Raw genomic sequence first — 18536 nt, 5'->3', positions numbered from 1 at the left:
AGGAAAAGATATGACAGTTCAGTAAACGGCGATACCGGTATTAATACAATGTCGCGAATAGGAATAAAGATAAATCGCCTGACGTTGGTTGTGCTAACACAATCGCTTGTGAGATTATAGCGTTTGGATCCAGCCAGTGGTAAACAACGCAAAATAGGCTATCCAATATGCGACCTGCGATTCTGATCCTTCGAGCTACCTGTTCATGATTTTGTTCCACGTTCTGTGGTGTCTCCAGATAAATGAAAAAGATCTACTCGTATATTAAGTATGTTAAACTCTGCAAAAACCCTTACTATACGACAAATATAATCATCGACTATTACCTTTTCAAACTTGCCTAACCCCAAATGTAGTAATCCTCTATACCTTGCGCGCCTATTCAGATTGCTTTGAAAGTTTTAGCTATGTAATTTCAGTAGAGCAGTAGCAGTATCAGTTCCAGTATTTCCTGTCGTTGTAAAATCTATCACGTTGGGTTCAAATCAAAACGTTTGTTATTGATAACTCCCTGTTTCCAATTCAGTTTTCCGTATTCAAAATCTATTTGTGAACTTGATGTGTGCTTTACGCCTGCCACTTTATCTGCCAAATAGCGGATTAAGGCTGAAAACATAATGGTTATTTCAACCTTTTTTTCTTTCCGCAGTAGTAAAAAATCTTTCCTTTCTCTGATCCGTGCACGCTGCCATTGTCCGGATTGTCACAGTTGCTGATCCATGGGCTAATCGAAGCGGGTATACGGCCTGACAAACGAACTCTATTGATATGAAAATGGTTGCCAAATAGAGCCATAAACTGCGTTTTTCTTACTCATTGCAATTCTTATCGTCGGGGCAATTACCGTATTGCCTCGGCGGTCCGGCCAAATGCTAGTTGTGTTATCGGAACTTGGCTGGGAAGCCTAGAGTCCAACAGCACAAAGGTCGTCACTAAGAATGTGCCTAACTGCCACGCATCGGTCGTTTGTGAGGACATTTTGTTGCTATACTACCTCTTCGACATGGGACTAAAAGTAATCGGCACTAGTAATTATGTGAGGAGAATGTTAGTCGGCAGTGTTCGGTCATCTGGTTCCCAAATGATCCCCGTATATTGGCTATGACCCCTGAGTATTTAGGAAAACTTCAAATGCGAGGGCTGTTTCAGTCTACAATTGTTATATATCAAATCAAGAAGACGCAGTATACAGCACGCTCGCTTACTGAAGGTAAAATTAGCTGGGTCTACATTTTTTGTCCTTTACAACTGTAATATATATATATATGTATATATAATAAGAAATAAACGTACCTTCATAAACGAACAACAAATTGATATGAAAAATAATTGACAGCGTTAGGCTTTATTTATTTATTCATTACCATCGTCACTTACATAAATACTATGTACAAACAACCTCTTAGTTGGTCTTTTGGCGTCGAGCCAAGGACCATATCGAGATTCTCATCTTAGACTCACTTTACATATTGTTTGATGGTAACACTCCTTTTCGTTAAACGTTTGTAAATCTTGCCAATCAACAATCTCGTGTTGTTATCAGTCGGCCATGTGATCGATAAACTGATATGATATGAAAGTAAACTCGAATTTATGCTGTTTTGATTGTGCAGTTAATTAAGTGAGATGCTTCTGGGTAGGCACGGTCTTTTCCTAATTTTTCTCTAACAGGCGTTTACCTTAATTTTTAGTTGAGCCTCTGCTAGCGGTCTCCCTATGGCAACTTGATATGTACAGCAACATCTGGATGACGTTTCCATAGCTCACAATACATTTTTAGTAGTTTGTGATTTCCTACGATTCGCGTTTGTTACGGTGTGCCAAGGGTGCTTTTTCTAGTTAACCATTTAAGAACAAAAACACGAACGTACGTATCTGCTATTAATAATAATAGTAACAACGATAATGACGATAGTAGAAGTTGTATGCACAATAACGGGATCGCCCATCGAACAAGCAACATGTGTATGTTTGTATATCTACATGTGTGTATGGAAATTTTACAGTCGGCAATGTTTGCTGCTCATGCTTTTCCTTGCGCTAGTTTTCCTATTCAGTCCTTGTCATGAGATTTATAGCGGGCGTATAATATCTGGGACATTTATGATGTTCAGGATAATAATGATATTAACTAATAATAACTGCCACCCTTATCGTACGTCGCATGTATACGCCATCACTTTAACGTTAACAGTAGATTTCCCTCGAGGAATTTGCTCGTTCGGTGCTACATCTTCGTCAATTCTTCGATTTATCGAGAAGCACCACATCACACAACACTGTTTTATTTCATAGCAGCGTAATAATAATTGGTATTATACTAATTATCACAATAATAGTGATAATGGCAAATTATACACTCATCACCAATTCCGTGCTACTTCTTCTCACGATATTCAACCAGAATTATGTTTTCTTTCTTAAAGTCGTAGGGGAACGGCAACCTTTAAATGGACCGAGTACCGCCTTGAACTGCAGGAATTAAGGACTCAAAATGACTGGCAGCAGTACGCTAACGATTTCGAGCGCTACTGGTTTAAGTAAAGAATCTTACCTCTTCATATGGTGTAAGCAGCATCTGCAATTGTAACAGCTCTATTTTAGGATCCTATCCGCCTAACGTTTTGTTGTCTGGACGTATAACGAGTAATCGTAATGGAAACGCGGTTTCAGGCGGGAAAGTCCGAAACGTCTACCACGTCCATAGCAATACGGTTGCTATGTCATCCTAAGAGACGGACAGGGCAATGAAAGCGAATTTGCTCTAAGAAGCCAGTTGTCCTAAATCAGCGTAAAGTCGTTCAGTGAGGATGTAACGAGGACAATGAAGTTTTCGTTGACCATACTTGAGCCAACGTCTTCAAGCCGATTATCAAAAGAATGACTGCGTTGTTCACGTATAGGTTCTTTCTTGCATAGCACGCTTGTGACGGCTGCTCGGTCGAAAAGATACGTTATTGATGCGTCTCGCGGGAGCCCCGTTATAGAGGGGGTTCTCACGAATAGGGATCTTCTCACGGCACCCACGATGCAACACACAGACCACAAGGATGAGGATGAATAGCGCAATGAGAAAAACGCATAGAACAACAAGAATTAATGCAATATCTTGTGAATTGTGTAGATCTAGGTCGAAGAGACGATCCAAAATGTCTGCCGAGGTGTGGATTCGATTCTGGGTGTCCTCAGACGGGAACAGTGTCGACGTCATTGGGGCTCCGGCTGAAACAACGAAAAGATAGAAGCTTAGATGAACACAAAAGAATAGAATATAAGAAGAAAATAATAGCAGGATTATTACCAGATATCAGTAAAGTGTAAAAACTTGTTCTCTATCAAATAAGGTAAGTTGTTAAGCTGAAGCCTATGAGGAAAAACGCATATTGCCTACTTTCTACGACATTCGGTTATTGTTTCTTGTAAAAAAGACTGCTTTATACCGGTCAGGCAACATCATGACATTTTGTGATCTTTCAGTTTGTCTGATTACATTGTAGGTAATAGACGACCGCCTTTGAATTAGCCAAATTTTATTCCATTTCTATCTTTATAATTAGTAAACATCACAAAGATATTAAACAAAAGCATTTAAATTGGGGATAAAAATGCAGTAATTACTCGTCATTTTGTTGACTCCGGCTGTCGCAAACGGATTCGCACTCTCCCTGTGTTTCGGATTAACAAACGTGGGTCTCTGTTGTACGGTTCCTTGGTCTCCGCCATCGTTCGGAGTAACTTCGTTGCCCTTTCTCGATCTGTCTCCAAAAGAATCGACGCCGCTCTCCTCAGTTCTTGAACTGTCCTTGCTAATGTCAATTTTCCTTGGGGGAACAATGTTGGTGCGATGTTGTTCATTGCTAGCTCCAGCTGTCTCAGACTTGTTAGGTCGAATCGACCAATTCTTGATGGCTAGCACATCTTTCGGCGTCCTCGGATCCTCTGTCGTTGTCGTTGAGCTTTTGCCAGACAGGTCTGCAGTTCCTAACTCTACGCTTGCAGGAAACTGGAAAAAGGAGAAACACCAGAATAGAATTCACAAATTATTCTGCTCTAATAGCTGGAACACTATTGCAAATGATTTTTTCACGGCAAGCTTTACGAGAATCAAAGCAACATGCTACACGTCAGACCAAATATAAACAACTGTTCATATAGTTGTTGGTCGCGTTAGAGATAGCAATTGGTGCAAGTCATATGAAGTTGTAAAGCATTGTCTTATGCTACATAAATATGAAGAAGGCTCGTTTGTATGGCAAAAAGGACTGTTTATGTCTCGTTGTGGTTTCAAGCGGCGGCGGGCAACGATATCATTCACTGGTTGGCGTTTATGCCCCAAAACTCAGGTGAAAAGTGTACGACGATTTTATTGATCTTTTGGATAATAAATGTAGTCAGATAATGAAATGCAAAGAAAAATATCCCTATGAGGATTTTGTGAAGCACCAGCTAGCCGTTAAGACCACTCGCCCGCTATTATTTGGCTGTCTTTTTGTGCTTAGCCAAGCAGTGCGCTGCTGGTGTTATTTAGTGCTGATCTACCTAAGGCTAACGACAACTAGACTGAATAATTGGCCTCTATCCGATCAGTAGAAATGGCCATTTCAGATCTATGATCCCGCAGCAATCGATGATCCTATATAAGTACAGGTTCCCAGCATCTCTTAGTTAATATTTTAGCGCTAGCCGTCAAAAAGAGCTCTCAAGATGAGCTTCAAGAACTGCTATGTTCTTCTATATAGTACTAATACGGCGCAGCATAAGCGACAACGACAGCATAGGCAATCTAATCGTGCGCTTTCGCACCGCTTTAGTCGTTCGTAGTTCACTTTGCTATTAAATGAAAGTGTGCCAGGATGTGTGGCTGGGCGACAAGCTGATTCTGTGGAAGTCAGTTCGTCAATCGTGGCCTTTTCGCAGCCGATAACTCCGGCGCTGAAACGACGGTCTTGGAGGCCATCCCCCTATCCTATACGGCTAGCTCGAGTGGAGCATTTTGTCTTTTCCTAACAGCCAGAAGCTACACAATCACTCGGATTTGTTTATAATGCCAACTTCGCTTATACGCGTGTCTCTTTGCCGTTCTTTCTATCCCTCCGTAGTGTTACTGCGACTCGAGCGAGTCGCATGATCGCTTGATGCGCTATTACATAACAGGGCCGTAGAAATCTTCCGTACGCACACACAGACACACACACACACACGTTTATATATATACACATGTAAAAAGGACATATCAGCAAAAATAATCCGTCCGAACAAGCAACAGCCGTCGCTGGGTGTCTGCACTTGTCTCTCGTTTGCCTTGCCATCCTCCTTCATTTACGGTCTATTTCATCCTCGGAATAATCAACTTTTCTCTTCAGCTGGCTAAAATGTTGTCTGATGATGCTTGGAAATAGTTTTATTTTATTGGCTGGTTAGCAGTGCCATCTTCGATCGCAATACGGTCTGTCATGCTGTGTAGATTGTTCAGATAGGTCGACCTCTTCATGGACATCTATACCCAGTATACAAATGGATATGTGAATGGCTAATCGATCTTGAGATTTCTATCTCTTTTATACATTTTGTCCTTTTCCATGCCTTTTAATCGGTTTTGTTCCTTCTCGTTTGAGCACGACGAGAGTTAGGGCGGGAGCCGCTAACAACAAAAAAATGACAAGTTTACACCATCCGCATATCCGACATTACATCTCTCATCAAACACACCTCGATTACATAGTCCTGCTGCTTTCCCTTCATACTGATCTCGTCGTCAGTCAGTTTATCCAAGATGGATTTAGCTGCTTGAAATCTCTCGTTCCTTCCCTGTGAGCACTGGAATATCTCGGCTACTTGGCTCTACCTTTCGCCGGCAGGCCGTGTGTCAGAAGGGCAATCTGCCAGCACTGGGACATAGCAGACTAGGCACTGCGCTGACTTGCTGCTGAAGGACCGGCTACTAGTCGACATTACGAAGACAGTAAAACGGCACGACATGAAGAACAACGTGAATTTCGTCTACGATCATCACGCTTTTGCTATTTTAGCCTTGGCCTTCAGCGTATTCAACCGCTTTGTCAATGACACCAGACACCACAGACGAAACAGCCGCACTATGAGACCACATATATATTTCCGATATCAGAAAGGCGATGTGGGGCTCCCAGCTCCAGCCGTTCAGTCATCTCGGAAGAATCACCATTCTTTAACAATAGCACAGTAATATTGCTAGATAGGCCTCTTGTGTAGTTCATGATCCATGACGTGCTGAACTGTCCTGTCAGACACCGACGCAATGAGAGAAACTGGGCGAAATGAAAAAAAACGGCGATTTCCATTCGAATTATAATCACGTAGCAGTGCTAAGTTGTCATGCCGGCAAAAAACAGCACCGCAACCGTCGAAGAGGCAGGACGGTGCTTCATCATAATGGCTTGATAGGGAGCGCTGGTGTCGCCAGCTATAGCCTGCATACAAGGCTAACCAATTTAAGGGCACGTGGTGTACTCTCAATTACGGCAGCGCCTTGGGTCTTCCGGAGACGGCAAGGCAAATGGGCCCACAATCAAGTCATAGCTATAATTAGAAGATGCACCCATATACCGTTTTTTTATGCTGAAATTATTCACTGTCTCCATTTCTTTCCCCCTTATTTAATTTCAATGCTGATTTCCAGCGTTGAACACATGAAGTTTTGTCTGTTGCAGATGGGCGGTGCCTGGCGTCACCGGTGATGAATTTGTGCAACTAATATATATAACGGACGGTGCCCCAAATAACTATAATCAATGGATCGTCTTTTTTGATAGTACAGTGACTGGAACCAATTATCCTAGTTTATTACACGACTCCATTTCAACATGCACTTGCAAGCACTAGACGACGAAACACTAGAGTACATTTTGATGAGGATCTTCAACATAAATGGTTGACTGAGGATACCTTGGAAGTAAAACCTACAATAGGAAACCGACAGCACTGGAAGATTTAAACGCCATAATGAAAAAAGGCGCGCCATAATAGCAAAGCATATACAGCATACGGTCTTATGTGGACCCTATACGTATATTTTTTCTCACACAGACTCAATTTTTCTCTGCCATGGCCGTATTCTAATTGACCTTTCGCTAAAATTTGATTTAGTAGTCTGCAATTCGTTGCAACTGCTATTACCTTCAATCCTAACCTCGTTCAGAGGCCCTTGACCATCTGTTATTCATTGAGCTATCTCTAAACGATCTTTTTTTCTGTCTAGCTGGCCAACTGCGATCGCAGGAGAAAATTGGTGGTGACACCACATACGTATAAGTCCTTTATTCTTTTCAAACCTTCCCTCGATCGGACCGGTCTTCTCTATTATGCTACTTTCGAGAACATCTATGCCCTGTCACAGTCGTTCCTCTACTTCGGTTCCCGCCACGAAATCACAGTCGTGCCTGGCTTCTAAGTGCTGCATTCATCCTGGCTTTGTTTTTCCGTATCTTACTAGCAGCGTTGCAGTTTTCTTCCTATTATTATTCTATGCGAATGCGGGCATGATTCAATGACACGCAGGCTCACTCCTGCCAGACAACACATGGCCATTGAAGTTTGCTGGCTTAGTTTCGTCCTTTCTCTATCGTAGGGCGGTGTGACCTGTAGAACAGTATATAGTTCTTCGTATGCAGCAGATCTGCTCTTTCTTAGAGACCTTTGCCGCGCGAAACAACCTGTGCCTAGCCTTCTCCTTCCTTTCTACAGTTCGCTGTTGTAGTGAAGGTGACGGCGACTGTAATGGTGGGACGTGCCTGTCCTTTGTCCACGTCTTTTAGATCTCGGTTTCTATCCCCTCCATTTAAGTTCCTCCTTCCACAGTGTATAGTATCTTTATATCATGACCTCTTTGGGACCCTTGCTGCAGCTGACGCAGAGGACACAGAAGACACCAGTATCAGAAGGAAAAGGAAACATGGCCTCATAAACTCACTATGTGCATGTAACTGAGATTGTGTCTTTGGATTAAGATGATAACGGTGAGAGAGTGAGTGCCCGCGTAAGCTATGCTCTCCGCACTTGACCGGCCGCTGCTGTACAGTCTGACGAGAAACCAGCAACAGTTGTTGTTGTTTCTGTCCACTGGCCATGTTGGTCCCCTGACGGCACACGCACACCGGATCCATCAGAAGGAAGCAGCGAGATGTACCGCAACAATCGACGGCAGCAGACGCCCAGCAACAAACATGACGATAGCAAACGAAGCAAAACGGATGACTGCACAAATGGTGCGCGGTGTCCGATGCGCAACCTGTGCCTCTATACCTATGATCAGCATTACTATCATCATCACAACGATCACCATTAGCATCACTATCATCGTCTAGTTGCAAAACATGTTACAAACAAGCACTTTTCTCTTGATTTGTCAGCGTTTCTTCGCCGGCTGCCAACCTCTTCTTGTTCGCGCGCTTCTACTATTGCCAGTCCGATCACTACACGTACATACAATAACGCCAGGCTTTCCTGGACATTTCAACTGGCTGGTACCATCGGCCGAACAACGCAAAGCGTGTGGGAACTCGCCAATCCTGCCACCATCACCGCTGAGTCGGCCGCAGCCGTGTGTAGAAATCTACCTGGCTGGCCGATCGTGTACGCCCACAACAACTTTTGATGCTGTGGCTGATAGAGCATTGCTACTATATATCTCTCCATGGGGTCGCATAGCCGGCCAGTGGCGGGGGCTGTAGCGACATGCGATGTCTGCACGGCTCTTGTAGACAGAAAGACAGACAGGCAGACTGAGTGTAGGGTGTTGAAAGTTATAAGCAGCGTTCAGCTGCGTCGACGCTAGTGCTGATGTTGCCGCGGCCGCCGTCGCCGTTCATGCTGCTTGAGGTCTCGCCTCAGTGCACTCTGGAATAGGCGCCAAGGCATACGGGGAAGGCAAGGCATCGATAAAGGCAGACGGGCCTGCAATAAGGCAGTAGGGGGTAAAGAGCCGAGTAAACGATAGTCAGGAACAAACGACAACAGAATAGATTGAAGAGTTGACAGCAAAATGACTTGAATGCCTGGAGGGAGTTGTTGAGAATGAACACTCTCTAATATGTAATACTGACATACCTATATACTACATTTATGTGTCGGCGGCAAAAACAGCAGCACAACAAATGGAACACAGGATAAGGTAATCCACCTTTCGTAGAATCATTTTCCAGCGAAACGACGTGAAAAAGCCCTTGAAGAAAGGAGAGAGAGAAAAAGCAAGAATATAAGATAACGATGCAGCGCAAAGCGATTTACTTTAAAGGCTATCGCCCCGATGTCATATCACCTACCATGGGGCAGAAGGAGGCCACGGGGATAGGGGATGGTTCTAATGAAACGGCACACATTTGGATAGAGTATTGTGAGGAAAATCTAAAAAAGGTATGATCTTGTAATTTAAAATATAGACAGCTTACCGCTGAAGACATTGTCGTTGAATGTAGAATATTTAACTGACTAAAAGGACCGTTTGCTTTCTCTTATCAGACGATTAAAAGCTGATTCGGCAAGTTTTGAGATCTAATAACTTTTAAATCACGCGCCGTAAGCAGACGAATTTTGGCAGATTCTCCAGTATCTTACCCGCACATATTTGAGAACCGGTTGAGTTCACTGCATAAAAAATAAATCGTTTAAAGCTAGCAAAAGATTGACTAGACATCGGGATCTGCAGAATAAAAACGCATTACCGTAATCAAGGAGGCTTTTCACGAAAGCAGAGCCTTATGTCCAAGGGCTCTGTTGAACAAAACTAGCGTTTCACATGTAACTTGTTACAGAGTTGCATTCTAAGTACTTTAAAAGCAGAAACAAAAGAAGAGTAGGTCCACAATTAATTGACTCTAGGCGAGTCCGCAACACCCGTAGTGTATTCCATGTGCAATCTGCATAATTTTAATCAACTAGTAAAGTTGTAGAACATATGGTCTACATAGAGGATATGGTACAATATTTACCGTACGCTAAAGAAAGACTAAGCGGGAGAATGGCTTCGCTTAAAAACAAAAATGGAGTTTCAGGGCAGTGTCGAGAGTGCTATTCTCGAAAAAAAAAAAATTCTAGTACTTGCAATGCACATCAGGGGCATCTGCTCCTATGAAATGAAATAAAGAATGCCCCCCCAGCTATACCCGAGTTCCTTAAGAGATTTGTGGAACCGAAAGCATCTGGCTAGTAGATGACCACGCCAGACCTCATCGTCATGCCTCAATCATTTCCTGAATTGAGCCCAGCAATAGCTAACGTTGGCCCCAACCCGCTTATTCTCACCCTATGGGTACATGTGATTACAAAACTTTCTATGTCCCAAAAAGGGCAACCAGTGGGCGAGCGTATTTCAGTATCGATTCACTTTGAGAAGCCAAAGGTAGAATTATTACGCATTGGAACTCGGACGATAGATATATGACTGTCTAAAAACCACCAAAGGGACAAGTGTTTGAAACGGTATTACTGTGGCCCAGCTAGTTCAAACGTTATTTAATTTCAAAGTCCGGGTTTGCTTGTGTACAGCCTAACATTTATATTGGATCGGTGGTAATACCATAGCATGTGATATACTGCTGTTCGTCTTTATGCTAAAAGAGAGATTCTATACGACGGGCTCACGGAGACAATATGCTTGACAAGAGGGGAAACGTCTTACTAAATGGCTTCAGCAGCTGCAGTTGCTTATAGCATGAGCTCGATAACTTTGTAGTTTCGTGTTAGTTATACACATCAACATGTGTTCGTATAGATGTGCGATGTCAATGAAGCTTAAAGCGAGCTCTATCGATTTTACCTATAATCTTCTAGAGCTTATGCGAGCTGAGATAGTATTTGTACCTGTGGGCTATCAGTAAGAACTATCAAATATATTACCCGCTTCTTATGGATAACGGCCATAGCAAATAGCGAACCTGGTCCGTACAGATGTTATAAAATAAATATCTACAAAACATTTGACGAATCTCTTGCTCGCATCGAGCCCAATTGGGTTTGTTTTCAGACAATTCTTGCCAACTGAGGCCGATCAGCCAAAAATCCAGCTTCTCTCGCGTATGAAAGATACAAACAAATTCTACAATTGCCTTCGTTTTGTGAGAGGGAACCGCCCCCAGGGCATGTACCGAAGAAATGTCCGCCACTTATATAGTTCTGAGCGCCTTCCGTTCTGAAGCCTACACGTTTTCGTTATTGTTTCGTCTGCCCCTTTTCGTTTGCTTTCGTAACACCTCTGCATAGAGACGAAAGCCGTCGTTCAGTAGTCACAGTTCCGCTGTTCTTCCTCTATCCGAGCATAAATCTAATCGCTTTACATTTATTCAATGGAATGAGACAGGCCACACTACACTACGACGATGAATCAGTCACTGTGGACTCAATCGAATTGCTTATGCTCGCTACTGGCTACCACCTCATCGAGGCAGGACATCACATTATTGCTGGCTGGAATGAGGTCCTTCCCGCGCTATGCTCCGCTTCCGGCTTTGCCTTGCCAATCTCTCCGTGTGCGTAGATGTCGGCCCCCACCAGCCAATCAATCTCTTTTTTTCATTCTTTGTCGCTTCTGCTTATTGTGTCTACCATAAATCGCACACGATGGCTACGCACGTACCCCTACTGTCGCTAGTGTACTGCAAGCTGATGCGCGGACCCTAGGCCGTGCGCCACTTGCTTAGCGGAAGATCGCTGGTTACTTGTGGGAAGTGGCTAGCGCAGTCAGGGGCAGCGGTTGTAGTAATGCTCATCTGGCCACTGTAGATCTTGGTAAAGATTCATGTAGGTGCACAGGAGTCTTGATAGAGGCCTACGCAACTACATTGCTCTTATGGTACTACTTACATTATACATGGGCATTTTCTGTATGCAACAAAACTAGGATCCCCCCATAGATAAAAACGTCTGTTATATAGCTTTTTAGGCTCAAGTTTGCACGATGTGCTTGCAAGATGGCTGCCTCGCCGAACTTCTTTCACCAAATAACCTCAAGCAAACGAAAGTTCCGCCTCGTCGACCGTGCCGTTGATAACATCAGGAACACGTCACTTTAACAATAGATACGTACATAGAGAACATAAAAAATACTAACTGGAACACAATGAAAGTCAAAATGTAGCTTCCTTTGCTTCCATAACCACACAGACAGAAAGTTGGCAAAAACATTATAAAATACATTGTGCCGCACATACTATTGTAATATACTATACCAATTATATTACCATTATTGTTCGTGCTAGAATATAGTTGTAACAATAAAATATTAATGACAGCGAAATATATTCCATTCTATTATTGTGAATATACTATATTATATATAGTATATTAAATTCGTTATTTTTTCCTTTGATTTCGAATTAGACTGGAGTTTTTGCTCTATAAACCACTAATAATGAAAAAAAAAAAAAAAAAAAAAAAAAGAGCTATAGTTTTTGGTGTAATAATCGGCCAAAACACTGGCTGGCCGCTTGTCTGTCTGTCTACGGAAAATCTAAAGAGTAAGCGTAATTTTTTGGCGTTCTGCTCGATTGAATTTCGAATGGGACACTGGTCCAGATGTGCTCTTGTGTCAAATTTTTATCTGAAAACGTTTTACTGCAATGGCTATATGCGCCAACGCTAACAATAACGCCGAACAAGCAATGACAAAATCAATAATATGCAGTAAATACCCACATAACTCAGTTCGACCGATTGATCTCAGCCGGTTGCAGGGGCAAACGATGCTAGCAAACTTTCAGGGCCGGGAACTAAGCACCAAAAACGAGTGGCGATGGAGTGAAGGATATCAAAAATGGTCGCAGCAGTTGCGCCGGGACCTGCTTAGGCCAAACTAAATGGTCCTGCTTCCACACTGAACGAGTGTACAGAGCTACTGACAGGCAAGATCAACCCCGCTGTTCGCTAATAATAGGTTTTCAGAACTATTTTCCAGCCCGTTCCCAGCCCATCTAACCATCATTCTTAGCGCCATATTCGGGCTATAAAAAAGCATTGCCAAAGAAATATATAGACGCATAGGCGCACACATATCTACTTATACCTAAACTAACCCGTTAAATGGCCTCCATCGCTGTAGGGCGACCTCTTGGCCTCTTTTTCAGTTATGCCTTCATATATAAGTTCGCGCTTTCACACACATCCATTATATTTATAGTGGAACATCAAAAAATAGAAGCGGTAGCGCGGGCGGTGGCAGCAGCAACAATAACGTTATTACTCTGATTATTATTTCTACTGGCACTTTGCTACGGCCCGGCATCGCCTGATCTCTATGCTGTGTTTGCCCCGATTTGAATATCCTTAAGAAGAGGATGCGCTAGTGGGGTCAGAATATCGATGACAATCTGACGCTCGTCTAGCGCTTTCTACTATAGTTTCTGGGTTTTATTGCATTGGACTGAAGCCTCTTGGCGTCCCTACCCCAGTCAAAGGTCTATTGCCTGTGTTATTTGTCGTAGTTCCTTTGGGAGCACAACGATATCGAGAAAGGTTGTACGGAATGAAACGGCAGATGAGGCCGAGCCTGCACATGAATTACGGTTCTTTCCGTCTACTACGGCTACCGTTAACGATAAATTCTATGCAACCGTCGATCGAGGGCTGAAGTAGATGTAGATATTCTCCGTCGGCATGAATAAAATGCGTGATCTCGGGCATAACAGAAACTGGCCCAGGTAGTTCATCAGTGTATGCCGATCTTATACTCGGCAATGTAAAAATCTAATGGATATATCGAGCGGTAACACATTTTATTTGAATTCTGCTGTAGTTGCTGTGATCGTCTTCGTCACTTTTCATTGAGAAGTTACGTGACGGAAGGGTAATAGAAATTATATCATGAAGCAAAAATTATACAGTGGCAGATGGCAAATATGACCGTCACTCTGCTTGATTTAGAAACTTGTAAATTGTCCAATCCCCAAACGTGTGCGCGAAACATACATATGTTCGATAACAGGATCGTTCGACTACTTTGTCTATAAGAAAGAACGAGATTTACATGTAAGAATTCATGTTTTTACCAACAGCTATAAAATAAGGCTACAAGCATATAGAAGGTCATATACATACGCGTCCGGAGCAATGATAACTGGGTCTTGATTATTCTACTGCAGCCTTCGAAGCACGGACTGATACGCTGTTCGGTGCCACTATTTTCGTAAAGAAGTCGATTAACGATAGCTTTCCCTTTTGCTCCCCATATCTCTAGTATCTAGTTGCATATTCGTTATCCTTAATGCACCCAAACGAACCCTGGCGAAAATGAAAAGGACGTTTCGAAAGGCTAGCAAAACGACAAGGAACGTCTCAAGGCCCACTAGTTACAGAACGCGCCGATCGTATATATCATTATCACTTCGGTGCAAAGTCACTACAATCGCTTGATACCTCAGCCCCGTTTGATCCAGCTGTGTATTTGCAGTAACAACAGTCAATGAGTAAATGGTACATTATTAACAATATTACTATTATCCTAGCAAACGGCCTGAGTATGTGCACTGCCATAATAGAAATTAGGCCTATGGAGTGAAACTAGATATACAGACATATAACTATGGAAAAGTCTACCCCCTCAAACATTTACAGAGCAGATCTCATACATATATATAGATATGTGTGCAGACTTAGACGAGCTCTTCGTCTCGTTCAGTATTTACCTGACAACAGTTAAATATAAATCCAATTACCGACGACGAGAAATATTCGCACCAAAATAATTTAATTATTCTTCTACCTGCATCTTCAACTTCACCCCCCTCCCCCCCGCCGCTCCCTGCACTGAGCCTTTTGCCAACACCGTTTAAAAACAAGCAGTGATCGCTTCCTGTTGAATAATACGTCTCAGCAACGCCATCATTGGTACTGGACTGGTTTGTAAGGCATTGCTATGTTTCTACTTTACCTGATGTCAGATCTTGCTGACACACCGACAAACTTGATTTGGCAGCCTAAACAGCATGGCAGTTTGTAAACTTTGTATCAGCAATAAACGTCCACCTACCATAGCCCATACCTATACTACCTCAGTAAGACGATTTTCGTAAATGGAGAGCATGTACGTTAATAACCTAAATGCAACATGTAAACAAGCTCTCCCTTTACGTTTGTTATCCTTTATATATTAATTTTCCTTAATCATTTTTCTTTCTTCTTCTAGGTCCTCTGGGGTTTCCTAGAGAAATACGGGCTATTCACTACCGTTACTAGTTTACTGTATATTATTTTCCTGAAGGGCATGTGTACAAAGACAGACCTGTGTTTAAGCCTTCATTAATTAGTTTACTCATTTTTCAAAACGCAACATCGTTGTTGCCTTTCGTCGCTACTCGTATCGCCACTGTTCGCATAGCCTCATTTGCCTCTGGCCTGGGAGCTCGCAGGGGAGGCGGCATTGCTACGTGGGCCGTCCCGGTCCTCGGACCCACGTCGCTGAGACGACCAGCGTTTCTCTCCATGGAAAAACGGAGAACTCAAGGCCATCGCCGTGACAGGTCCACAACTAACATGTTCCCGACAAGTCGCAAGTTGTCCAAGCGCCTGTGTCTCTCTCCTAGAACAATTCGATGCATTGCCTTTTCTGCGTAAATACTCAACAGAGAACCGGCTCACACTGGTGTAAATTGGGTGCAGAGCAATGGTTTAAGTGAAGCGGTTTTCTACTGCGCAGCTTTTACAATAATATGAGGAGTGGTTGTTTAAAACGAGCGGCCCTAAACGAAAAAGAAAAGGCTGTTCTTTATTTACAACTTTCCAGTTAATGTAAGCTACATAAACATCAATTTCACTCATATTACCGCAAAAAAAGCTCCAATGTTCGCTCGTAAATCGTATGAGTATGGAAAACGTTTTTCGTACACGCTGATTGTTGCTTAACATTTCTTCAAACGTGGAAGGTAACGTTCTTTCTTTCCGACGTCCCAGTGAGAATTGCTTGCCTCTTTTCGAATCAACAGAATTCTGCATCCAGCATCTTGTGCTCTCATCATCAAGACCACCAGAGGTGCAAAGTAGCAGACGATTACTGTGTCGGTTGTTCGAACAGCGTCTGTAAGGCGCCATCTTTTTTTTTTTTTGCAACAGCAGCAGCAGCAGCAGCGGTAATATATAATGAAACCTAAAATAGACGTGGGCATAGTAGTGCAGATCTGATTTCTAGAAATAAGCTAGCAGCACGCGCCAGCGGAGTTTAACAAACAATAGAGCATTGCCACGAGCGGAACGTTAAAGCAGTAAAATTGACTTCTTTATACGCTTCTCTAATACTGTGATCCGATAAAGAAGAAGCCTATAGGTGGGTTTTTCTGTTCCTGCCGCAAAGAATGATCCTTTCTAGAGCTTTAGGCTTGTATGAATAACATTAGGATAGTTTGGCAGCAGGTGTAGTGAGAAGTTCGGCGGCCAGTTTCTATTAACGGTTAGAAGCAGAGGATAGAATGTGGATGTTGGCTGCAATAACAGTCTTTTTTATGAAATACCTTCAAAAAATTTTACACGCTACAGACACCTACAAACGTAAGCCAAAATAATTTCGCGAGAAAAGCGCGATTTGCCAGGAAGCATCATCGAGGTTCTCATTGAAATGAATCGTTTAATGTACATGACGTTTTCGCAACACAGATACATTCTCTTATACCATGCAATAAGCATCCCGTGCTGAATCTACTGTTGTTGAGTCTAATGGCTGAATTACTAGCGTGTCCGGCATATACGCACCGGCCATAGCGTGTGTCTTCCGAAGCGAGCTCGGCCTTTTGTCTTTCGGTATCTTCTCAGGTAACAGGTTGCAGGCTGTCGCCGCATTTGCGTGGCTGTCCATTGCGGTCTAGTGTATCTCTGTGGCCTTTGCCAATTTTATCATTGTGATCATCAGCCTCGCGGCTAAATCTGGCAGAAGGTGACAAGGAAAAGCGTACGTCGAACGCCGACAGCCGTAACGACGACGTGTCGAAGAGATGTACGTCCCAAAACAAGTACCCATATCTAGTCACGTTGCTTCTTTGGCATTAAGCTGCCAGCTCGGTGAATGTAAGGTCGCATATACCCGTTCCGCTAAATCGATATCTCTAGCCGTTACCCCGCTGGTAGAGCAGATAGTCATATGGTCATTGGACTACTAGTAATGAGGTTCGATTGTGTTGAGGTCTGTTTTGGATTGTTATCATAGCCCTCTTCCACCAGCTACCAAAAGAAAACCTACGCTATACCGCCAGGGGCCGACAATGGTGATTGCAAGCAGTTTTTTCTCTCAGTGTATCATAGCAGATTGTTGGTCACCATGCGCGTAAAATAAAGCTGTACTTATACCTACGCAACACGTAATTTCTATTATCGCTTATCGATAGATCCCACTTGCGTCGGGTGCTTTACTTTGGCAGTAGCCAAAATTGTTTCCGGTGAACAACACCGTAGGGCTGAAGCGCAACGCAATCAAAAGATGAGAACTGTTCTTTGTTTTGCTTACTTATAACTTTGAACCCGTTTCTATTGTCGAACGCTTACAACGTAAATCAGGCTCAACATTTTTCTCGATACGATGAGAACGCTTCGACCCCCTGTTAAGTCAGGGCCACACTCTAATTTTCTGCAGGGCGAAGCAATGGGTCGATGCGCTGGGTCTGTCAGGCAGGACCTAACGCAGACAGCGGCAAGAAATAACTGGACCAGTTAGAGAAGGCAACACTATGGCGCCTTACTTTAGACCTTTTTGGTGGTTCTTTTTTCTCCTCGTTTCTGATATAGTGACGGTCTCGTCTGCTGCCATCGTCGTTCATGGTATCGTTACGCACCGCATAAGGTGTTCGCTTTCAAAATATCATCTCGGTCAGTTCTTGAACAATACTGCGTATAGAGAATAGTGTATAACTGTTTTCATGTCTAGGTAATGTAGTTAGTTAATAAACAGAGATCGCCATTCAAAGGTCCGCCTATTTACAGCAGGTATTAGGAGATACATTAGCTGCATCTGTAAACGATCGTCTTCTTGCTTTCGATTACGAAGGAAGCGAATTTAGATTAAAAGCTATGTCAAATTAAAAAGAACCTGCTTAATATCGAAGCATTTAACTGTACGTACATATATTGCGTATGGTAGGTCCAGCTTGAACGTAGCTGTTGTATCCGTTTCCGATTATAATTTGAATCTAACAAACATACGAATAGAAACATTTGCCCTTCGCGCGGCCTCTCGATATCTCGTTTGCTTATAATAATAAAAACTACCTTGTAGTCATTACATATAGATATTGTTGCAGTAGTCCCCACTCGACCAACCAGTACGACGATACCATGACAGATGGGTAGTTGAAGCACGCATTAGCAGCCCTCCAGATGCCCAGGTTAGCTCTCAACTGTGATGACGCCTACAGCAGCTGCACAGACCGTTGTCTCGTTTTTTCATCTCACCCTTCACAGACAGTGAAATGCTAGGAACACTGAGAGCAGAGACAGCCAGTGAGGGTGGCGAAAAAACATGGGCCCGGTAGATGGATCTGAATGTCTGAGTGACCCCGATCATTTCCAGAACAGCGCGCAATGATGCAAGA

At 43.1% G+C, this 18536-nt stretch overlaps 1 protein-coding gene across 1 annotated transcript in view; it reads right to left on the bottom strand.

Moving 5' to 3' along the window:
• Positions 1–1319: 1319 nt before the first annotated feature.
• The window catches only part of LOC111260412 (uncharacterized), an 84033-nt gene continuing 66816 nt past the window's right edge, over positions 1320–18536 (bottom strand). The window contains exons 3-4 of the mRNA XM_022833156.2: positions 3619–4003; positions 1320–3222 (exon numbers count right to left, since the gene is read on the bottom strand). Of these exons, the coding sequence (XP_022688891.1) occupies positions 2894–3222; positions 3619–4003 (714 nt within the window). The 3' untranslated portion in view covers positions 1320–2893. The remainder of the gene's footprint in view (positions 3223–3618; positions 4004–18536) is intronic.

This window comes from Varroa jacobsoni, unplaced genomic scaffold (assembly GCF_002532875.2).
Source record: "Varroa jacobsoni isolate VJ856 unplaced genomic scaffold, vjacob_1.0 scaffold_437, whole genome shotgun sequence".
Taxonomy (NCBI): Eukaryota; Metazoa; Arthropoda; class Arachnida; order Mesostigmata; family Varroidae; genus Varroa; species Varroa jacobsoni.
This window is presented reverse-complemented; position numbering and strand designations above follow the sequence as displayed.